Genomic DNA, 10,000 nt, shown 5'->3' on the forward strand with positions numbered 1-10,000 from the left:
TTTCGCTACAAGGAAGTTTAGAAGGTTCATCATGGCCCACATTAAAAAGCTAAGAAAGGGAGATGGGTGTTCACACACGGTCACCTCACAACTCTCCATGGACAGCAGGAATCAGAGCCAGAGACTCCAGAGTGAGCACCAAGAGCCTGAGATGGATTGATTTAAAACGGAACATTTGTACAAAAACGTAGATATATGTTACTTGTGTGTGAAAGACTTTTCTCATGTTGCCACTCCTAAATGATTATATATATACATATAATTTAGTGTTGGTGGTTCCACATCCTCAGATTCTCTTTTAAGAAAGTTTTATGTTTTATTGTCTTTATTAGTCTGTAAAAGCAACTGATGTTCTGCCCAAAATAGGACAAAAACAAGAAATACACTTGTATACCAAGCCTAATCATCTCTTTTTGGGTATTTAGAGTAGACCATGGCCAAAGTAGGACATTAAAAACACATACACATGTACACATGTTGGTGGCTCCACATTTTTAGAATTTCTTTTAAGACAATGTAACGTGGTCGGGACATTTGTCACTTGACATTTGATCTCAGCATAGTGCAGGAGCTGCAGTCTGCATTACACCAGTCCTTCTGCACTTCCTGTGTGAGCTCCAAACTCAAAAGCAGAAGCTTAACAAGCAGAAGTACATCAACAAAACATTTCATACTTCAAGTTCTACAGGAAGTCAATTTATCAGTCTGTGAAATCCAATACCACACATGTTAAGTCCTCCCACAGGTGTGGCTTGGCCCAAAATTGGGCATCGGTAGAGAAGTCAAGGTAAATTCAGAGTAAATTCAAAGAGTGGAGCTGCTCATTAGATTACACACACACACACACACACACACACACACACACACACAGAGTAAACTATGATAAGATTGTTGTCTCCCATCAGATAAGTTACAGTTTTTCTAGCTTTGCCTGGACAAGTTATAACCGGTATTGTGAAACCAGGGAACAGAAGTAATAAAGCTAGAGCTACGTTTCACCTCTGGTACCCAATATTGTGACATAGGTCTCATGTTGGAAAATCCCATGATTCACTGCAACGAAGGAAGTCAACCCTTATTATTATTCAGTGATCTGCTGTATATGTAAAATACTGTATATTTTTATATATATTTTATAGTGAGTTTACCTGCTGTTGGAAAACAGATTTATTGTGTTATTTTTATTGAGTGGAACAGCTTTTGTAATTTTGTAATGTACTCAAAAGTGCGTGTAGCATTATTTCTATCTTCCAAAAGTCAAAGATGCTGCTTTTATTCCATATAACTAACTCTTGTAATAAAAAATACAATTTGTGTCTTAAATTTGGCTGTATTAGTATGATTGAAGTAAATCACAAAGTTAGTTTCAGGCACATCAAGTAGGTAGAAATCTACCCATGAACAGTACATGCAATATGAGACATGTAGAAAATTGTAGCAAATTACAGGTTTTATTAACAGTTACAAAGAAAAAGCGAGAAGGGCCTCTTACTGTTTGGTGGGAACTGTTTCACACAGCTAGAACCACAGATCTGTGGGTTTTGCTACATTCAGATCGTGTTAAATAACTGTATATGCAAAACCTCATCTATCAGATTAAAGGTGACATTGAGCTCTATATGCTGATATGATCTAACTTCTGTCTGCTCATCATCTTTTTATTACATCCTATTACATATTTATTATCGCCACCCTCCTACAGATGTTCATGACAGACTTGAGTACACATTATCACCAGTCATATTGGTGGGGTCCAGATCAGTGTAGGCTTGGTTGGTGTAATTCATGTACACATCTCCGTCACTGTCAATCTTCGGCAAAGCTCCCCTGGTGTGCAGACAAATGTCAGATTGTCAGATCAGATAATATATACAACATTCTGACTCGGCTGGCTTAGAGCAAGTAAACAAATTGCCAATACCAACATAAATATTTTTTTTCTTACTTTGGTGACTTTTCAGGCCCAGGACCTTCAAGAAAAGCAAGAAAATAAAATTATCCACATAACGTTTGCTTAAAATTCAACCCAATAGGAAGTGCTCTATGGTGTTCTTTACCTTTAGCCACAGTGTTGGAGATGGTCAATTTGTGACCAAATCTTTGCCACCCCATCCAAGAAAGAAGAGCAAGGGTGATGATCAAGGTCAGGAGAGACAGCACAAAGGCTATTACTCCTATTTTCTCACCGACTATTTTAAGTCAAGGAAACAGCAATTGACAACAGAATTGAAGGAGATAAGCTTGAATTGTAGGTCACAACAACATTAATTAAAAGTTAAAAATACAAAAACAATACTGTATCTTTGTGCATGACAATTTCAGATGATATTAGATTACTACAGATATATCAACATTTGAGCGTATGTTGGCCAAAAAGTAACAAGATATTTCAGTAGTCTTATAAAAATGCAAAAGATATGTTTCACCATTGCATTATTTGTCCACCAAAGGGCACTGACAAGTTAAATTTTCAAATGTAAAATCCTCCACTCAGTACATATTTCGGTCACAATTCTTACCAACCAAATTTAGATGTGCAACAACTGATTATGTGGTCAGTTGGGGACCAGAGGAAATACACTGTAAACACTAATATACTGTGTTATCAACTTTTGAGTTCACATAGCGAACAGCTGCCTATTTACACATCCAGCACATATATAGAGTTCGGAATTCATTCTGAGATGTGTTTCTGGCCACTTGATTTAAGTCCAGTATTTACTCTTCTACACGATCCGTTTTTGATCTCCACCAACTCCTGAGGGAAATACTGTCTGTCTCCTTAACTGCCAAATGCTGGAAAATGTTCACCAGCTAGTTGCTAAATGGTAGCAAGTAGCAAGATTTTGTAGAGTCTTTTTGCTGCATGCTGTGGCCAGAGACAACGCTATGAGAGCAGTGAGAGGAAACCAAAACGCTAAAGTTGTGGGCTGGACAGCTAAACAAAGAGTTGAAAGATCTAAATTAGCTCCATAGAGCTGAACGGGAACTCTACAATCATGAGATTGTTTCAGTCACTACCTGCCGTAGCTGTCACATTTAGTCATTTAATATCAAAATATTAAAAAGAGATCCTTAACAAAAATGTTTGTTATGTGATGTGTTAGAAAGAAAATGATATCAGTAAATATCGAGACTCATATCCACATAATGTTACTTTAAGTAATTGTAAATTTATAATAATATTTGGACTGGTTGCACAGCAGACATTTTGGCATATTATAACAGGAAACTCACAGGTATGTTAACGATAGCTGCATTAGGGGAGGTCCTGCTATTGTGCATACTGGTTTCAATGTCACTGTTACTGGGATACTTAATAGAACTGAGCCATTTTTACTGTTATTAAGTCCTAGGCTGCATGCATTCATAAAATCTTAAAACCACATTTCTTTGACATTGGTGTCCAGACCAATAATGAGCCCATTACCATTGTCATCAACAATAAAAAACCAAATGTGCTGACCTATTAAGATTTTATACTGTTTTCACATATGTAGACCACAAACCTGTTGCATGCAAGGAGATGATATAGACTGTGTGGTTCAGGCTCACATGCTTCCAAGATGACAAGGTCATGGCACAGCAACGGTAAAGCCCACTCTGATCTGGCTCGGTGAGGGTCAGATCCCGACTATTGCCCACTTCTTTCCAGGTCTGATTTTTTAGTCGTTGCCAGGACCAAGTGACAGAGTTTGGGATGGTGAAAGCGGTGCAGTGCAGGTTAACTTTTTGACCTACTGCAACCGGGTAGTCTGGGGTGGCCACCAGCTGCAGAGGAGACAGCATTACTGGGGACAAATGGAGGATGATGGATGAGGACGGAGCGAGCAGAGATACAGTCAGAAAATACTGACAATACATTTTCAGCCGCACTATGTTATGTTTATGTCACAACTTTGATCCAGACTGAAGTGTCTCAGCAACTATTGGATGGATTGCCATGAAATTTAGCACAGACTTTCATGGTCGCCAGAGAATGAATCTTAAAGACTTTGCTTACTTTTCATACTTTTCATATAGCGCCACCAGCAGGTCAAAGGGTTAGGGCAGGTTTTCGCTTTCCCAGTTTAATATTAATATCCTCTAAATGCACTGGCATAAAAATGTTTGTACAGACGTTCATGGCCCCCACAGGATGAGTCCTAATTAATTTAGTGAGCCACCGACTTTTCCTAGTGCCATCAGTAAAATGTCTCAAAAACTTTTTGATAACTTTTTGGAATTGAATTGTGATTCCTTAAAGTTTAGTTGCCCAATACTTTGATTTATGACTTTATAACTACAAAACATTGCCATCAGCCTCACCTGTACTTAGTTTTTGGGCACCTCTGACTATGTGAAATGATGTTTCCCTAACACAATGTTACTTGACTCACAGTCGGAGCACTATGACTTACATTAGCATTAAACTTTCCTGGTTAAATCCAAATGCCAAAATTACAGACAAAACATGATTTCTCAGAAACTGAGTTGTGAGGATAAAAACTGGCGGCTGTAACATAAGCCATAGTTTCAATTAATTGTAATTACTAAAGAATCATATTCTGTATCACCTTCTGTAGTCACTGTGGTACTATTAGTTTCCGGGTAAGAATTAGTGGGCCAGATTGTAGTCCATAATGTCACTGTAACTGCAAAAAGAAGCACAAATAAATGTAACATTACATTTAATACCTATACTCTGAAGTATTACATTCATTAAGGAAAAGGCTCTTACCTGTGCTCTCACACAAAAAGAACAGGAGAAAAAAGCTGAGCAGCATGTTGGTTTGAAGTGAACAAAAAGCAAATGCCACACTCACTTCAGGCAAACAAGTGCAAGACTGAATCAACTATTATAATCAAAGCACAGGTAAGACTGGAGGAAGTGAAAGAAAGAGAAGTTTCAAGTTCCTTTTTCCAAATATTCAACAAAACAACTGTACAGAAATAACTGATATCATTCACCATTTTTTCTACAAGGCCAGCAACAGAATCCAATGTGTCAACCCCTTATTACTCTTTATTTGAACTCTTGGTTATTGTTAAAATATGAAGAAACATAAAAGCATTTAAGCCAAAGTATAACAACAGCAACTCAAATACAAATGCACACCTTAGCATAAACAGAATCATAATTAAACTTAATCTCACCCATGAAAGCCTTCAGTTTGTAACATTTAAAATCTGTCAATCAATTTATGACCTGCAGGAAAAACAGTTAACCAGACTCCACAGAACTTTTAATGGTTTTTCTAAATTTCAGAGCTGGCGGGCAAGTCTATCAGCCTCTCAACACACTTGGTTTTGAACATTTCATATCTCCGACAGTGGTCACCTTCAGGCTCCGGCTGTGATGACAGCTAAGATTGTTGCTGTTGGACAGTTTGACATCAGACCTCTCACCTGGGGCAAACTCTCACTGGTTGCCAGAGCAGGTCAGGAGTAGCAAGTGGATTTTATACGGTTCTGCAAAAAGCACAGAAATCAAAGACCAATATATCAATTTTAAGTTCCTCATGATTTGGTTGTACTAAAATGCATTACATTGTTAGGTGTAACTGCTACTTTGTCTACCCACAGCAGTGGTTACAAAAACTTTTGTATTTACATATGACCACTGGTTTCCATCACTTGTGACTGAATATGGTGGTCAGCCTCAACCAAAATATTACTTTTGTGTATACTTTTAACCATAATCATCTCCAAGTTGTTGAGACACAACAGGCAAAAACATGCACTGGTCAATTTGGACCTTTTGCATCTAAATATAGTAAATCTATATAATGTAAGCAATCAACTGGGGAAGTTTCATGGTGATATCTATTAGTTCAAATATTTACCCTTTTCACCTGTAGAGTCTCCCAAACACCGAAATAAATGTTTTCACATTGGAGTTGGGTCATATTGTGTTTATGCAAACATCTTTTGTCCGCACAGTACAGGTGGAAGCATGTGTTGGTATCTTGGTTTAATTCCTAAATTCCTGGCATTAATCATGTATCTTTATCTGTTCTTTATCTGCATTTATTTGCTACTGGGCTGTAGAGCTGCACTAGTTTTACAATAGGCTACATGATGTGAATATCTCACAGTGTATGCCCTAAAATGAGGGGAAGTGGTTTATCTTGCATCATGAAACTGTTGCTAAAACACACTTAGTGCAGAACAAAACCTTCCAGACAGACAGGAAACAGATTAATAACACAAAGTAGGAAATTACATATTCAAAACTGAAGTAAATGTAGTCATGCACCATGTTAAAGACATGCAAGCAGTTAAAATACATCTTGCTTCGAACCATGAAGTAACTCATCATGAGTCACGCTTTGGATGCATAACTTAAGCATGTGTTTTGTACTCATATTATAAACTATTACCACCCAGGGGTGCCTGAATAGCTCACCTGGTAGAGCTGCCGCCCAAGTCCTCACTGTAGCGGCCATGGGTTTGACTCTGACCTGTGGCCTTTTGCTGCGTGTCATTCACCCTCTCTCTCCCCCCTTTGTTGTTGCTCTTCAGATATCACTATTGATTAAAGGCAGTGAGCCCCCAACCCACACTCACAAAAACAAAACGGTGTTACCAACTAGAAGCAGGAATTACTCTTGCTTTCTTGTTAGGGATTGGCCACTTCACAGTCATATCAAGACAACTTTATTTAGTACATTGTAGCCAACGTGTGAAGTTTTGAACACTGATACTTCCCTATGTCCCTCCATAAACATAACCATTTAGTTGCCTTATGCACAATAGACAGACACAACCACAACTTCATTTTCACATGGTCACCAGTTATGGTGACAGTTATGATATAGACACAATAAAGAAATGCAAGAAAATGTCACTGGCTTTATACAAAAACTCACATAAATCCCATTGCTTAATGGCATTAAAGGACCAGTGTGTAAAATTTAGTGGCATCTAGCAGTGTAGTTGCAGATTGCAACTTACTGTTGAAGAAACTACAGTGGCCACAAAATAACACAAATGATCTTATGTAGACGCACTGTTTGATTTCATCCAATTAGACTACTGAACGAGCAGTGTGGCTGATGATGGTTTTGAGTAATTGTGATATCTTTAGAGGGTGTCATTACATACTGACCACATTTGCTGATATCATCTGCAACCCTATTTCCTTGAAATATCTTTTGCAGAAAAGAGAGATAGTGTTAGGGAGTGTTTCTCCACCCTGTGCCCATCTGTGACTTCCTCTTAATGAAGTTGTGTACACCAGAGGGGACAGAGGAACCTCTCTCTCTCTCTGAGAGGAAGATAGATGGTGATACTGTATAATTATCTATGTCTATCCTTGTGTGTGTATAATGTGTGCATACGAGTGTATGCATGTGTGTGTGTCTTTTCCCCAAGTCATTATTCTTCATTATTCTTCTATTATTCATTACTCATTCATTATTCTGCCTGTACCGCTGGCTACAGTCATGCCTGTTGGTTTGCACTGCAGACACCACTGTGGCCCTCCTGACAATAAATGACAGTAGAATAATGGTTGAGAAAGTTTGTGCAATGTGTGTATGAGCATATACAAATATGAAATATGGTCCCATATGTGTATATTTCTTTTTACAGACTTGGACAAATACAAATAACATATTTCTTGTTATACTTTATTGACCCTAACTCTATGAATATTGACTGTATTGATCTCTAGGGGGCAACATCTGCCTAGGAGCTGAAGCTGATTTGTGATAATGAATAGTGTGAACTGAAGTGAAAACAAATTGGTTTGCTCTGAACTAAGCAGCTCTAACAGACACTATTTGACAGTTTTCCTTTAATAAAGTATGTCAAACAAAAACATAAATCTATATTTCCTCATTACATATCATCAGAGTGTTGTGCACTCCCGGGTGTGGAAAGAAGAAATGAAAATTAAATGGAAAAGTCCTGTTGCTAAATGGGGAGGGTACAGTTCAGCAAACCAGCAGCATGGAAAAAAACCACCATTCTAACTGGTACATTGCAACAAAATAAATAAATCAATAACAAAAAATAAACAGCTGGATCAATATGGTCCTACAAAGAGCAGATGTCTTTTTTTTTTTTTTTAACACAGATCCAAGTCCTGAATTATGTCTACATCAGTTTTCAGAGGAGGTTTGATGGAGGATTTATTGATTCTGGAGAGAAAAAGAAAGTATTTTAAAGCAAATAACTTTTGGTGAACAGCAGGCACGGCGGTCACAAGTGATAAATACTGAAATGAGTAAAGGTTGAGAGTTAGCGTGTAGAGGAGAGTTAAGAAGTCCACATAAAAGACTCAATCCTGGTCCAGTATGCTTAACTTATACAAGCGTGATGAAGAAACTTAAAGCCACCAGAGCATAAACACTGAGAATGGACTTTACATTGAATTATGAGACATCTTGTGTCCAGTAGTCAAACAAAAATACCATATTCATAGAGTCTATGATTTTTAATGAGGTATGCCTTTTTAAAGATATTAATGTTTGCCACCTGAAGGAAATATATTCATCTCTTTAGCAGCTAAATGCTCCACTGCGTTCAACCACTCTCTAACTCAAGTTTTTAATGTTTGACTGCTATTTGTAGATAAACAGGTTTCACAATGAGCTAAAACTCACTATAACGCTCTGTAAAGATTTAGGTGATAATTCTCTGTAGGTTCATCATGATCGATTTCCTTTCCTTTCTGTCACATTGTTTTCACATTGTAATTTCATTCATTATAAGTGTAAAATATCCATTATCTATGTAAAGACAGACAGTCAGGCTTAAGAACACAAAGCAACAGTGACAAACAGGTTTGGACTCTTTGAGATTTCATATCAGGCGCCCCTGAGGATGTACTTCATCATTTCAAAAACTGGTGAAAGAGTGAAAACTACCAGTGTCATGCTGGATTTCCCCAATTTCCTATGCAGCTACAGGCCCCTTGTGAGCATTAACTGAAAACATACAGTAATCAGCCACTGGGTGGTGCTCAGTACTCATAGTTTCCAGCCCTTTCTATTTGTTTATGCATCAAAGGCCCAGATTGTACAGTAGCTGTCATTTCAGGCTTTTTCCTTCTGAGCCCAACCATCAGTCTGCAATCTCTGCCGCTTGATATGAGTGGCTATAGGTCATGTTCCTATTAAGTGTGTAACTAATCTAATGGAGAAATCCATCAGGCAGGTTTTTCAGTGCACTAAAAGATTGGAAATTGTCACTTTAAAGCAGAAATAGTATTTATATTATATTTACATATGTACAATACAGCAAGCATTTTTGTTAAAATACAATACATTTAGACAGTTTGATATTATTCAGATTTTAATTACAGTCAGTTTGGTTTTAGATTTTGTAATAAATCTCAATGTGTTAATAGACTATTTTCTGGTTTATAGGTTAATTTACTTCAAACTAATTCACGCTTTTGTCTCCAGCACAACCAGACACTTGCCTTCAGTGTCAGTGTGACAGTCTCTGGCTCTGGGGTGTTTTTTAGTTCACACTTGAATTGCTGTTTCCCTTCTCTTGTGCTTTCAGTTTGTCTGTGTGTTCTGAGCATTAGCCCCATGGGAGGGTTACAGCCACTTTGTTACGAGAAAAATACATTATTATGTTGTTGAGTGGAGAAAGCATGAGATTCAGTCAGAGATTTCCTCTTGTAGACAGTTGTTTTTGATGACCCAAATGAAATATGAAGGCATTGTGAGTGTGTGTATGTGTGTGTGTGTGGCAGAAAGATGAAGGAGTGCACTCATCCCTGCATCATTTTTTGATGGATAAGTTTCCTCCCTCCTCTCGTCATGCGTTGGTTGTCACGGTGATGACGAGTGACTTCCTTCTGCTTTTCTGGCGGGCGGTGGCATGTGACAGTCGTACGGGCAGCTGCCAGCATGCGTCCCACTGCTCTTCCTCCTATAGACCCCCCCCAGTTCAAATGATAAACTCTTCACTTAATGTCCATCTTACCAATCTTCTCCTCAACGATTCCACAGTACAGCATCTTAAACTATGAATATCATTTCGTTCTCCCACCCATCTC

General features: G+C 38.0%; 1 protein-coding gene across 1 annotated transcript; it reads right to left on the minus strand.

Annotated features, from left to right (window-relative positions):
• Positions 1-1,173: 1,173 nt before the first annotated feature.
• Positions 1,174-4,819, minus strand: LOC118337591. The gene is made up of 6 exons (XM_035674695.1): positions 4,721-4,819; positions 4,557-4,634; positions 3,510-3,791; positions 2,058-2,189; positions 1,946-1,970; positions 1,174-1,827 (listed from the first exon to the last, which is right to left on the minus strand). Exons 1-6 carry the CDS (start codon positions 4,764-4,766, stop codon positions 1,707-1,709), a joined length of 684 nt encoding a protein of 227 aa, XP_035530588.1. The 5' UTR covers positions 4,767-4,819; the 3' UTR covers positions 1,174-1,706.
• Between the last annotated feature and the right edge of the window lie 5,181 nt (positions 4,820-10,000).

This window comes from Morone saxatilis, unplaced genomic scaffold (genome assembly GCF_004916995.1).
Source record: "Morone saxatilis isolate NCDOM2014 unplaced genomic scaffold, NCSU_SB_2.0 Contig3, whole genome shotgun sequence".
In the NCBI taxonomy this organism is placed as follows: domain Eukaryota; kingdom Metazoa; phylum Chordata; class Actinopteri; family Moronidae; genus Morone; species Morone saxatilis.

Coding starts and splice junctions, on each gene's coding strand:
- LOC118337591 (XM_035674695.1), bottom strand. CDS start 4,766: ATGCTGCTCAGCTTTTTTCTCCTGTTCTTTTTGTGTGAGAGCACAG. Junction 4,635..4,720: donor CTTTTTGTGTGAGAGCACAG/GTAAGAGCCTTT, acceptor TTCTTTTTGCAG/TTACAGTGACATTATGGACT. Junction 3,792..4,556: donor TACCACAGTGACTACAGAAG/GTGATACAGAAT, acceptor ATTTGTCCCCAG/TAATGCTGTCTCCTCTGCAG.